Genomic DNA, 14,520 nt, shown 5'->3' with positions numbered 1-14,520 from the left:
GCTTCTAATGAGGAGGATCCTTGTCCTTCAGGGAATGTTATTTTTTTCAATATTCTCCACCAGTTTCAGTTCAATTGTACCACCGCCACATGAAAGTGTATGTTCCCATGTGGGGAGGGGACAGTCACAAGGGAGGCTGATATGCATGCCTTCTTAGCTCTTTCCAGACGAGCAGCAAGAGAACGCCTTTTGAAAAAGGACCTGCTGTTTACCATAAAACACTAGTATGGATTGTTGACTACATGAGAGGTGCACCTCACATCGCATGCCTTCACATCATCAAAGGCAAGTTACATAAAATGGGTTATAGGTAAAAGTTCTTTGTAGGAGTAACAAATAAAAAGGGGTGTAGTCTAGCTGGGTCTTTCACTGAAACTATGTAATGTTAGGCGATGTAGTGGAAGGGTTGTAGTGGCAACTCACACAGAGTAACTTTTAGTACAAATAGGGAGCAATCCAGTTGTGGTGTAAATATGAGGTCTTTGTGTGCATAAGTAAGTAGTATTCTCATAATACAATTATCACAAGTCATATTTCTTTCTTGATTTGTTCATTTGTCAAGTCTTGTACAGTAGTCTGTCTACTTGTTAACTTATGTGATGTCACAGTCTTTCAGATTCTAGTGCGGAACTGTGAAACAAGCACATGGAAAATGTAGTATTCTCATAATACAAAGTGTTTATTTCACTACCTGCTTTAACAGGATCCTTCTGTCAAGGATGATAACACTAGCTGCAGGGATATATCCTAGACTCAGTACACAGCTCATTAGGGACACCTTAGAAAGGTCAGAATTTATAGGCTTATTTAATGAAAGTCTGAACAACAGAGCAATGCTTCACTTGCTCGCAAAGCTGATTCAAAAGAAAGGTAAGAACAAGTAAAGATAGTGAAGCAGTAAGTGATGGGGAGGAACACACTGAGTCGCTCTACACAGTACCTTAGAAGTCAGGTTCCTCATGAGCTCCACCTGATACTCAAGTCCTTGTAGAAGGCGCTCCATTTGTATCTCATCGTGCTGAGACCCACTCCTCTCATGCAGATGGTCAAACTTCTGATTGTTTATGATGAGAGCCAGGCGAGTTCTGCAGTGCTTATCCAGAATGTCGTAAATCTGTGACGAGGAAAAAACATGGTAAAGCTAATGTCTAATGTATTATCCTCAACTAATGTTCTTGCTGAAGTGACCCTGATAGAAATGATCATCCTTCTCAGAATCCTTTAATGCTTCACCAATTTCTAGTATTACCACTTGAAAAAGTCTTCACTGAGCTCAGGAGTATGGTCTCCAAGTTGATGTGGGCAGCATCAGAAAGACAGTGGCCCTTGCAAACTGAACTGCCTTTTCAGAAAGGTGCAAAATCCTAAGTCTGGCAGCACATCTACAAAGGGTGGTGATACTGATGGCAAATGAAAAAACTGTGGAAACAGGCACAGACATATAAAATACCTAGTCATCAATTTATTACCCAGATCTTACTAGAGCACACAATGAGACAGGCCAATATTAATGTCAAATGAGAGTTGGACATAGACTCAAACCTCTCTGAGGTTGACTGGCCACTGCAAAGATACCTGGTGTGTTGGTATCCAGAAACTCCTGCTTGAAATAAATACAGTGTAATCAATGGCACCAGGCCTACCTAATACCCAAGCGCACTCATATGATCTAGTCAAATGCATCCAATAGTTGTCCCTGGTCTGGAGAAGAAGCAGCTGGCGTCTTCCATATGATGTGGGTAAACTCAGCAATACAAATATATATGTATATATATTTAAATTTCTTTTTAACCTTAATACAGAATCCCGGGTTCACACTGTTGTATACACTGGAACATAGAAGGTACATACTTAAGAACCAACACATTTTGCATAATACCAGAGAATATGTCATCAAAACCTTTATGGCGCTTTGATGGCCACTACATCGCTGAGAAAAACCTCCTCCCCATCCTTAATTTCCATTCTCAGAGCATCCCTGAGTGTCGGCCTCAACTCCCCCCACCTCAGACAGTCGCCCAATCACCCCATATTTTCTCCCATTTCCAGGGGCAACCCCTGCCTTTATATATAGCTTTCTCTGAACGCTGGCACCAATCTAGGTTGACTTGCCAATCTATTAGCCGAGGGGTGGCTGTACCACCCCAGGCTCTTGCTACGTTACATTTGGCTACTCCCGATAGCAGTCTTAACCAGATTTCCTTATATTTGGGCCATGTGTTTTCCCCCCAAGACTCCCAGTAAGAACCATTTAGGGTCCAAAGGTATTTCTAGTGCGGTGATCAGGGATATCTCCTGGGCTATGCTGGTGCAGTATTCCTGTATCAACAGGCTTCCCCAGAGTATGTGTATCAATGTGCCTTCTTCATTGCAGTCCCTCAAACACATGGAGTTTAGCGCCCTACTAATTTTGTGTAGCAGAGGACGAGAGTAGTACGATTTATGTAGGATTTTTAACTGGACTAGTCGGAACCTGGCCCTGATGGCTATGTCCCTGGGGCCTCGGAGGGCCTCCACCCACTCATCTTCTAAATCTCCCAGGTCGGCCATCCAAGCCTCTCTCAATTTACATAGCATGTCTGGGGAATTGTTGATTAATTTCCTGTAAATCACTGAGATTCTTTTTTTGGGTAGTGGTTCTAATAGGACCCTCCCTTCCATTGGGGAAGCTTCCGGCAGCTGATCTCCTTCCTGGATATGCCTCCTCAGGGCATACCCCAGCTGCAAATATCGGTAATATCCAGTGGTTGCTAAAATGTATTCCTCCTTAAGTATTTCAAACTGATGAATGCCTATCCCCTCCACACATCTCCCAGGCGTTCTATTTCTGTCAGCTCCCACTTCTGAAATCCTTGCAAGCCTCACACTTCTGCAAGTTGATCACTATGCAATAGAGAGGAGAGGTCAGTGAGTCTCCCTGCCCACCCCAGGTATTTGTTTGCTTCTTTCCAAGCTAGAATCACCACCCTCGTATGGCGTGGCAGAGTTTGTTCACGTCTAGTATCATGCAGTAAGGCCTAGGGTCCTCCCCTCCCCATCATATGCTTATCAACACTGTACGCTGGATCCTGCTGGTCTGCGAACACCCATTCAGTAACTATGAGAAGGTGGGACGCCCAATAATATTTTTGGATGCCCATAATTGCCAGTCCCTGTCATAGATTCCCTTCAGCAGATTGGCCAGGGCAATCCTAGGCGCACTCCGGCCCCACAGGAGCCTGCGTACCTCTGAGTCTATGGTGCTACAAACTTCCCGTGGGATATTGTAAGGTGTGTTCTGGATGACATACGAGAGTTGCGGCAGGCTCATCATTTTATAGATAGCCACCTTGCACATCCGGGTCAGTGGGAGGCAGTGCTAATGGGTGAGCAATAAAAATATTTTGAATTTCAGTCACAGAAGCACTATCTCAATGCCAAGACCAGTTGTTGCATCCCAGGTCTCCTCTGGCAGTCCCTGCTGCATCAACACTGCGACATTCTAATCTTATTGGAATGTTGATGATGAGACATGTAACATTCTAGACAGAGCTGGTAAGAGAGGACCACGGGGATGTAGAATAGATAGACTTCTTTTCATTGGAGTAATTCTTTGTTTTATATTCGACCGTGTCTGGATCCATAATTTGAACAGGAGTGGATCTTACACTTGGAGACAACTGGAAGAAACCTGATCATCAACAAGTTGATGCATAAACTCCTATATCTGCCAACCTATGTTTCCTTCACCGCAGCTTTCTGACAATTTTCTGCAATGTGTTCCTGATTTTCAGCCTTAAACTGTGCAGGTTCTGCTGCAAGGCTTGCTACCATTTCAAGGTCCAGCAGAATTCTCCACACGTGCAAGATTTTCTCTCCCCCCATCCTCTTGAGCCCTGGAGAACGTAAAGGCAGCAGTTTCCTCTCCTTGTGCTTCAAGAACAGGACGGGGGCCCAGTGTACAGCCAACAATTCCTTCTCCAAGATAGAGCAATTATGCTCCTTTAATGCTCTAGAGGCAAAGGCTACAGTAATGTCAGAACCGTTCTTCACCTTCTGCTTGAGAACAGCTTCAATTTGCTTTTCACTATCATTGGTGACAATATAACATGGGGAACCAAGGTCAAAACAATGCAACTTAGGTGTGTTTTGCAAATACTTCTTAATTCTTGTTCACAGTCATCGAATACAGTGTGGAAAATAACGTGCATAAAATAGGACCATGCCCAGAAAAGTTTAACCTCTTCCTTCTTGGTTGGACTTGGCTAATATTGAATAGTTTCAACAAAGTCTGCCTCGTGTTTGATTCCTTCATGAGAACTGATGTTACCCAAATGATGTATCTCAAGCCTGGCCAAACCTACGCCTACTAGATTTCAGTGACAACTGTGTCTTCTTTCGTTATCATTTTTGACTAACTCAGATATAATCCATCATTGCAAGAACTCTTTCAGCATTACCAGAGTTTATCACGATATACAAATGCTCCTTACAGATTTTGTGAATTTGCTGCCACCTAAAGGCTATGCATGTGAACTGCTGTTTCACTTTAACAATTAGCTAATCACAAGAACATTTTAAGGATTTTTGGGGCCGTGGGCCAAACATACTTTGGGGCCCCAGTTTGGAAAAGCTTTGAATGTATGATCCAATTTAAGCTCTTTCATGCCCTCTTTCTCCACATCACTGGCAGTGCACGGGCACATTCTAAATGTGTTTGCACCTAATAATGAGGGATGGTGACCTGCTTCCAATGCTGTAACGCAGCAGCAGCTAACTAATATTACTGCAAATAATCTCTGTGACACCCTCCCATTTCTCAAATATGAGGTCCTGTTTTGAACTAAAATAAAGTTTTTTTTATGAATGTTGCATGAAACAAACACAACATTTCTCCGCAAAATATCTGTAATAGACTCTCACTCATCACTCACATTAAAATAAATCAAAGGAAAACAGTATTTAAAACAATCTGTTTAAGAGTTATTAAAGGTCATCAGTGCAAGACTCTCTGCAGAACAGAGCTGGCTCTATCATAGTGCCCCTTAAAAGGCTGGGCCCCTGGGCCAGAGCCCACTTTGCCCATGTCTTAAAAGGTCTCTGACTAATCAGATTTTTTAGGTCTCGTCAACCAGAGAGCACAAGTTGTGTGTTAGTAAAAATAGCTATCGCTATTGTCAACTTGCAGTGGACAATTACGCCAGCCTTCGGTAGCAGTGCTCACTGTTGGATAGATTTAATGTCAATCATTTGCTTGCTTATTTTATTCTCAAGCTTGTGTAAGCTTTCCTTATTCTTCTTGTGTTTGTCCCTCCCCTGGCGCATGGCTTGGTTCCCTTTGTCCTTCCACTGCTTACTTTTCAGGCACTAGTTTTTTCTTTTTGGTTACGCACTCCATGAGACTACATGTGTTTTCCAGCTGACTCCCTTGCATGCTTATCTTCACACCCTCCGCCACGCTCCTTGTTGCTCTCTCTCTCCCGAGTACTTTTCCCCCATCCTGTCCATGTTTCTGCTCACCCTCTTGCATTTCTCCCATCACTGTTTTCTCACCCATGCGCTTCTACCCTCTACAACCGCCCATGCACCATGTTGCCTTCTGGCCCTTGTTGTGCTCTTCTCCCTCTGTCCTCCATGTTGCTTTCCCCTCCAGTGCCCTCCTTGCTGTTTCGCAGCACTTCCCACCCTCCTTGTTGCTTTGGTTCTCCTGCCTTCCATGTTGCTTCCACCACACACCTGTGCACTTAGTATCGCTTTCCCCAACCTTTAGAAAAAAATGTTTTTGTACTACCCTTCATTTTCTGATCCAACTTAAAGTGGTAAATAAAAACAAAAAAGGCACTTGCATATGTTGTGTGCACAACCACAGCGTCATTGTGTCTTTTTTGGGGGGTTTGTCTTATCCATGCTGCACACCATCGCTGAAAACCACTGGCAAAGCCAATAGGTATTAAAGGCAAAACCTCTGAGGTTGATTCTTCTTCTCATTTTCCTTTTTTCTTTTTACCTTTATTCTTTACACATATATTGTTTATTGCTTTTCTATTTACATCCAGTTGTGTTCATCATGCAGAATATTACTCCTCCGCTACTCGTTTTAACTATTCCATGAGAGCCTGTTCTCAAGTGGCCAAACTGCATTTTTCCTAAAGTAGTGAAGACAATATTTGTGATCAATTTATGTTGTAATGCAAGAACGAGGAGAGTTAGGGAAGAACTCTTGTTAAAAGACAGCCACCTTTGAAGGATGTTTTTGCATTTGCTAACCAGTTTGAACACTATTTGGCATGTATGGCTGATTTAGTCAAAGATAAACAGTTTAGTTCATTCATCAATCAGTTAGGTCAATCCTAAAATATCCTTAAATTCCAAACAGAATTTGACATTTAGAGGGGCTCTTTATGGATGTGGAAATGTGGGCCATAGGCTAACCATAAAGAATGTCATGCAGTTAACATTTATATGCAAGAACTGTTTGCTAAATATTGTAAAAGTGTAAAGTCTAATGACTAAGTACATGAAAGTACCACTGATATGGATTGCAGGAAGTTGGCTCTGTATAGACTATCTCAAAGTGAGAGATAGTGTTCACAGAGTCCAGGGGTTCCCCCTGGAGGTTGATAGTGGAAATAATAGATAATACTAATGCTCTATTTGTGGTAGTGTGGTCGAGCAGTAGGTTTATCAGAGGGTAGTGTTAAGCATTTGTTGTACAAACACAGGCAATAAAAGACTTAACTCCAGGCCAATAGGTTTTTATACAGAAAAATATTATTTTCTTAATTTATTTTAGAACCACAAGATTCAGAATTCAAGTAAGTACATAAATTGTAAGGTACTTGGCATAGGTAAATATAGAACTTTGAATTAAAACAGTAATGTACACAGTTTGGCATAAAATGGCAATAAGCTATTTTAAAGTGGACAGTGCAAAAATCAACAGTTCCTTCTGCAAGTATTGGAGAAGGTGAATGGCGTTGTTAGTCAAGACTGATCATCCTGTTGATGGATTTGTGTGCATGACTTACTTTTATTTCTGATAAAAACCATGATGCAAAGTTTAAAGGCATAGTTTATTTAAAAGAGTTTGATGTGAAACCCTATAGTTATGGAGGTAAGCCTATTGAGTTCAGAGGTTACTTTGATGCAGTTGCAGAATTCAGAAGTAATTTAACAGAAGGATATGTTTACATTCTTTTGGAAGGGGGAACCATCTTGAGTTGGGTACATCAAAACTTCTAGTGATAGGTCTTAGTCCCAATGCCATACCTCAGGTGCAGGTTAATTCTGTCAATGACTCAGGAAAATAATTAATTAAGATTTTCCTAAGGTGCTTTCCAGTAAGATTGGGAGTCTTAAATGATATGCTCACTTCGTCAAACTTAAGAAGTATGTGATTCTAACTGCCAGCAAGGTGACGAACATTCAAATGCATGTATGAGATGCTGTTAAGAACTAAATTTACAAACTCTGTTCTGAGACTATGGGGGCTATTCTAACTTTGGAGGAGGTGTTAATCCGTCCCAAAAGTGACAGAAAAGTGACGGATTTACCACCAGCCGTATTACGAGTCCATTATATCCTATGGAACTCGTAATACGGCTGGTGGTATATCCGTCACTTTACCGTCACTTTTGGGACGGATTAACACTCCTCCAAAGTTAGAATAACCCCCAATGTCTGAACCTGTGGAAACAACTCTGTTGTTGGCTCCAGGTGTTACTAGGTCTGTGGCAATGTTAGGTTCTGTGTTGACCTTATAATGCTAAATAAGACTTCTGTTGAGAACAGGAGGTCCAATCTTTACAAGAACATTAGAATGTCACAGTCTTGCTAGAGCTGAGGCTGTCAGAGAGAGACCCAGAGTACCACACCTGTCTCCAAGTCCCAGAGACATGTCTGCTGGTGAGCATGCTGAGACGTAGGAGGATGAGAGTAGAGTGCAGATTAATTGATCCTACACTGCCACTTGCCAGAGCAGTATGCACTCAAGGCAATTGGCCAAGCTGCTTGGGGAGCCAAAATGCAGGACAGAAACTTGGTGGTGGGTCACAGATGAAGTGATGGCGATACAAACTCCAAATAGGGAGGCAGGAGGAACTGATAATGCACAAATCTGGAATGCCCTATTGTTGTGGTTACCCAGATGAAAACATCTACCCCACTAGATAAATATACAAACATGAAAACGGGGTGACTTAATAAGAGGACCAAGAAAAGATAAGGGTTGATTGAATTGAGAGAGTCCCCAGGGCCACAGCTGTGAGAATTTGGTAATATGTATAAGTAGCCCCACATCTCACTTGACCATAATTACACCACACATCAACTCCTACTAGCACTATAATAGTAACTTAGTAAAGTGTTAAACTTGGGAAAAGGAAACAAAAACAGGGCACATTAATTTACCTGGAAAATGAGTTCTCTAAGACATGATACTTGGAAGTAAATTGGATAGACAGCAAAAACCTAAATCCACCACACCATGTAACACAGTGTTTTATTAATACAACAAACAAAGGGTAGTGAATGCCATAAGCTCACACATCCAATCAAATGTGTATACTGTGTTCTGGGATAGAGTCCTGTATCACTGGGTGCCAGCCTGGTGTAACACCCAACCACCCAGAGTGTTGGAAATACTGACCGAAGTAGTCAGTAGTAACATTTATCAATATAGACAAGGTCTATACTGATAAGTGTTTTATTAATGAACGTTTTGTTTAAATTCAGCAGTGAGCATAACCAATCAAGATCCCTGGAGTTATAAAAGGAAATAAGTATAGGAATGACCATGATGATGATGTACGTATTCTAAAAAAAACATTCAATCAAAATGTGTATGCCCTCACCCAAAATGTGTATCCTCATTGTGTAGCATCTCAATTATGTGTTTCAAGCAGCTATACGTGACTATTTTACTTTATTGCAGAGATATATTGACTCATAGGGAAATCACAGAATTTTACGCTAAGGCTTGTACAACTGTAAAGTCACAAGTTCTGGGAAATGGTCAGTGTCAAGCACAGAGTAACTAACTCGGATTCCACTTGACTGGCCTTTCAGAAACGAGATGCCCAATGTGGTCCCCGGGGCCTGTCTCCATTCTCAAACCCTGTCTCATATGCCTGCATTCTGGAAAGCATCTGTCACCCTCCTCCATCATGGCTAATATGCAGAAATTGACATGGTGCCTAATGTGTCTAGTAACTTAGTGTCCTTTGCACACTGGGAGAAGAACTTCAATTCAAACATTAACAACTCCTGCGAATCATGTGATTTACGCTACATGCCAAGAATAGAAAATATGAGTGCTGTGAAAATGTAAATAAATATACAATTTGAAATCCAGCACTTATACAAACTGCACACTGATTCCTTAAATTCAATCTAATCCACATGCCACATATAATTTTTTAGTATGTATAGCCTCCGGTGTCTCTGCTACATTGGAAATGTCCTCTAAACCGCGCTATGTTCCTTCTTACATTTAGGACCTTAATAAACCTTGAAGTTTAAGTGTAAAATAAATGTGGACTTGATTTTTTACTTTTTGGACTGCCAAATGCCTTAATAATGTCTAGATTCCTGCTTTTGCAACAGTAAATGAACATCCCTGTGATGGAAAGCCCAGCTCCAAACGAAGAGCATCTGTAGCCTCGTAAACACTGTCAAATGATCACAGTTGTAATGCCAACAGAAACACGTTCCAAGCCACAAATGTTCAGTTATAGATCTGGCAAAATGGAAGATGCGGGATCCACTGTTTGATGATAATGCATTTTGTGATGTAAATTTTCAGTGCAAAAATATGCAAATTTCTTGACAGGGTTCTGTAATTTGGCAGATTATTCACCAACTGCTCTGACTGACTTACTGCCAATTCTTTACACAAATGATTGGGAAATAGGCAGGCGTGCCCAAATGCTCCGATCCACATGCATTGTTTTTCTAGTGCCAACATACATAGTGCTACAAATCTAGTGCCCCTTATGTACCCTTTTCTAAATCAAGCCCTCACTGAGTTGGAAAATAACAGAGGTACCACTACACTTTACTAATTATCATCTAACCACTTTAACACAAACTGGGTTAGTGATTCTTACATTGGCCCAGGTAGAGTGGTTTCTGGACTGATAAATGCCTTAAATAAAGCCTGGTCAAGAACAATGCTGTTTAACTTACAGATCGGGACAAATGGGGAGTATCTCTCATTTTTCTTAAAAAGACTGCCCGCTTCGTGAGGAAGACTCCTATCTCATGTCAGGTGAAGAAAGCCAGAGCGCAAAACTAGCAAGGCCAGAGTAAGGAGAGTCCGAAGGCAGTAGCACCAGGTCATTATGTGTTTATGTATGTATGTATGTATTTGTAATCATAAAGCGCATTCCGGCCATATCATCTAAGCGCTATCTGAGATATTTATCCAGAAACAAAGAGAGAAACAAAAGGTACTGAAATATGAACATGGCCAATCATGGAGAAGGACACTGTGGGTGAAGTGCCCCTTCTTCAGCGTAAAAAGGTACCTAGGTCATTATAGGGTCTGCTTAAGAAAGACCCCAGAACTACCAAATGCTTCCTCTCCATTTTATTGGACTGTATCAAAGGCTCTCTATTCTGCTTGTCTAGTTATAAAGAACAATGGGCCAGATGTATCAAACTATTTTACCTTCGCAAACGGTGCGAATAGCAAAATTACACTGTTTGCGAATGTAAATTAGCCTTTCACGATGTATGAAGGACATCTCGGTCCCATTTTAGGGAATCGCAATTTTTAGTGATTCCCTAAAATTGCGTCTACGATTAGGGAATCGCAATTTCCGATTCCCTAAATAGGAAATCGCAAATAGAGAATTCCTATTTGCGATTTCCTATGCACATGTATCAAACATTGCCTACATGCGAACTGAGCATTTAGGAAATGCAGTTACCACCAACTCCAAGTTGGTGGTAACCAAGTGCATTTCCATTAAAATGCATTAAAAATGCATTTTTAAAAGTGCTACGTAGCTCACACATGCTCCTATGGCATGTGTGCACTTCACATGTGCACAATTACATTTTGGGATGACTCAAACGGGGCCTTAGACCCTCGCACCCTTGGTTTTGCATTTCCTAATTTGCGATTCCTTAATAAGGAATCACAAATTATGAAATGCAAAACCATTCGCACTTATGGACCTGAAGGCCCATGGGAACAAATGGAGTTGCATTTCTTAATAGCGATTGCTACTCTGTGGTTATAGCTATTAGGGAATCGCTATTTTCTTAAACAGCATTTTGCATTTCTTAAAGAACAATTTCCTAAAATTCGCTATTCAAGAAATGCAAAACAGTACTTTGATACATCTAGCCCAATATTCTCCCATCCAGCAGGGTCTCTTGGTGCGGTTGAAAGACACATCAAATATGAGAGCAAGTCTGTTGTATTGGCCATACATTTCTTTTACAATGATAGTAGAAACACTTTTAGCTACACATGAATGACCGGGTCCCAATTCCCACCTGAAGCCTGTAAAGAACTCTACCATCTGCATCAGGATTCTGAGTAGCAATCACCCAATTCTCCCCTCTCCCCCGTAGTCTTAGTGGTGCTGGAGTGGACTTAGTTATCACCAGATATCTACAAGGGTAAAAAAGGAAGATAAATTGATACTAGAACGAGAAAGGAAGCCCTGATCTAGCTTCGTCTTCAGGTGGAGGGAAAGTTTGCTGCAAGACTAGTTCTGAGGTCAGGCCAATGCCTTGAGGTAAAAGGGAATGCATACAGAGTACAGTAAGTATACAACCTTTACAGTAAAACCAGTAAAGCCAGTAGATTACACCAATTTGTCTAACAGGGCAAACACCCAGAGATCTGCTAAGGAACCATTGTCATGAAACGTGAGAGAAGCTGCCATCACCACTGAGCAAACAGTAGTGTGCACACAGAAGGAACCAATAGGTTCACCAACAAGCTTGGAAAGTGGAGCCTTGGCAGAGGGAGCAGATGGAGGAAGGAAAATAACGGAAGGGAGGAGTATGCAAAAGACTGGGTGCGAACCAGACTGCGACTAACCTTTGTAAAGACAAAGAATGCCAGCAAGTTACAGCATCTAACTCACGGCTAAGTATGGCCTCCGCTGCTTCTACTCCAGCAGAGAATCAGAGTCACCCAGAAGTGATAGCTCTGAAACTCTGGAGAGCACTAGATCATTCGGAGTCTTTTCTGACTTTCATTCTTTCAGGGAAACGTAACCATTTGTTAGTTTTATTCCCTTTCTTTGTGCTCCTGATCTGCTGTAATAATTGCATTCCTAGCCTCCTAAACACCTTAATCTTTGCAGATGTAAGCATTAGGCCACCTTGGAATGCTATATTCCCAAGATGTCTGCCACACTGCAGTCGCCGTTTAATACCAGGGTGTCCTCGCTGTGGATGTCAGGCCAACATGGTTCACAATGGCAACCCACTGACTTTCCCATGCCAGAGAGGAGGCCCTATGCAATCACAAGACATGGTTGTGGGCAGCCGGGACAAACAAATCACAGACAACACACAGGGGCGCACTTCTTTCTCTTGCAGTGCTGTTTTTTTATCTTGAGCACTGCAGTATCGAGGTTGCTTATTTTTTTCTCTAGGCAACCCCTCCAGGAGGTAGGTATCTCCTCTGGGCAACCCCCCACTGCAGGGTCAACTCTTGCGCTACGTTCTCAGCAATGCAAGTTCTCACCCAAAGGCACATCTTCAGCTCCTGCAGCACAATGTTACAGACTTCCCAAGTGATGTCTCCTGGGAAATTACATGGGATGGGAAGCTGGCTGTCAGCGACCCCAGCACTAGATCACCTAGTTACCTAACATCAGTCAGAGCGAAGTTCCTGAACACTGTATTGCTTTTTAAGTCCTTTGGTGCCCTCTTTCCAGACAAGGTTTGTGTATCCTGCAAGCATAGTATTTGTTTGTTTGTGTAAACAGAAATGAGGGGCGGGCATGGGAATCTCCTGCTCAAAGAGACCGTGACATATGCAGAAACATTAGGAAGCTTTCACAATTTACACCTGTCAGCCTTTTGGAAGCATCACTTATTGGAGGACTAAAAATTAGGTTGCAGCTAGAGCTACAGACAATGATGAACCAAGTTCGAATCCAGACCTTGGCTCAACATCCTGGGATGCTGTTATGTCTTATATGTTATGTTATAATTATATTTATATTGTGCCAATCTCCTAAAGGATATCCAGGCTCTTTAGAAAGAGGACAGGCAGCTGAGTCTGGAGAGGTTAGTCAAAGAGGCAGGTTTTCAGCTTCTTGTGGAACTCGAGAAGCAAAGAGGAGGCTTTGATGTGGTGAAGGAGGTCGTTCTATGCATTGGGAGAGAGATGTTTGTTAGTGAAAGTTCGGCTGAGCAGAGGTGTCTGGGAGGTGTGTAGAAATGTATGTGGCTGTTCGGGTATACAGTGCCAGTTTTGTGTAATGCTTTGAATGGTGTGTGTGTGAGCTGTTTGAATTGGGTGTATTTGCTGATTGGGAGCCAGTGCAGTTCCCTGAGATATGGGGTGATGTGGATGTGGTGAAGGAGGTTGAGAATTAATCTTGCTGTAGCATTTTGAATAGTCTGGAGATGGTTCAGTAGCTTCTTAGTAATTCCTGCGTGGACTGTGTTCTCATAGTTGAGTCTGAGGTTGATCAGGGCCTGAGTGACTGTTTTCCTGGTATTTTCAGGAAACAATTTGAAGATCCAATGTAGAGTCTTGAATATGTAGAAGCAGGTGGAGGTCATTGCGTTTACTTGGGCTGTCATACCCAGCATGTCGTCTAGAATAATTCTCAGATTTATTGCTTTAGTGGTGTGGGTGGGTGTGGATGAGGGTCTGAGATTGATAGGCCACCAGGTGGCACCCCAGGAAGATGTATTCTTGGGGTGAGAGACTGTGTCGAAGGCAGCGGAGAGGTCAAGTAGAATGAAGGCTGTGTCTCAATTGTCTAGAATCATCCTGATGTAATCGGTTGCTGCCATAAGGACAGTCTCAGTGCTGTGGTTTGGCCTGAAACCTGATTATGACTTGTCAAGGAACTGGTGTGCATCGAGGTAGTAGGAAAGCTGTGTATTTATAGCTTTTCCCATTACTTTGGCCAGATAGGGTAGAAGGGAGATCAGGCAGTAGTTTGCTAGCTGCACAAGGTCTGCTGAGAGGTTCTTGAGCAGTAGATTCAGCCATTCGTGTTCCACGCATCTGGGAATGTCTTGGAAGTGATGAAAGTGGTCATGATGTGGATGAGAACTTCGCTGAGGACAGCGGTGCCCGTGTTGTAGATGTGGGGAGGCAGGGGTCAGTAGGTGCCCTAGAGTGGATGGTTATTATGATGCTGGCCATTCCTTCCATGGTGAGTACTTCCAGGCTGTCATTGTTTTGCCCTGGATGTTTGACAGGACGCTGGAGGCAATGGTGTAGGGGTTTGGTACATGATTTTGTCACTGAAGTAGTCCGAGACGTTGTCACATAATTCCTGTGAGGGGGTGATGTAGTTGTTGGTAGCTGTTGGAGAGATGAATGCTTTG

General features: G+C 42.4%; 1 protein-coding gene across 6 annotated transcripts in view; it reads right to left on the bottom strand.

Annotated features, from left to right (window-relative positions):
• Nucleotides 1-14,520, bottom strand: part of LOC138286506 (caspase-1-like) — a 264,088-nt gene that overhangs the window by 121,743 nt on the left and 127,825 nt on the right. For all 6 annotated transcript variants that reach the window (XR_011202003.1, XR_011202004.1, XM_069226848.1 and 3 more), the window contains exon 4: nt 941-1,114. Coding sequence is in view for 4 of the 6 variants with exons in the window: in XM_069226848.1 (XP_069082949.1) it covers nt 941-1,114 (174 nt within the window). In the remaining 2 variants the exon portion in view is untranslated. The remainder of the gene's footprint in view (nt 1-940; nt 1,115-14,520) is intronic.

The sequence above is a fragment of the Pleurodeles waltl genome, chromosome 3_2, assembly GCF_031143425.1.
Source record: "Pleurodeles waltl isolate 20211129_DDA chromosome 3_2, aPleWal1.hap1.20221129, whole genome shotgun sequence".
NCBI classification, from domain to species: Eukaryota; Metazoa; Chordata; class Amphibia; order Caudata; family Salamandridae; genus Pleurodeles; species Pleurodeles waltl.
The sequence above is the reverse complement of the archived record's forward strand: the minus strand, read 5'-3'. Positions and strand labels throughout refer to the sequence as shown.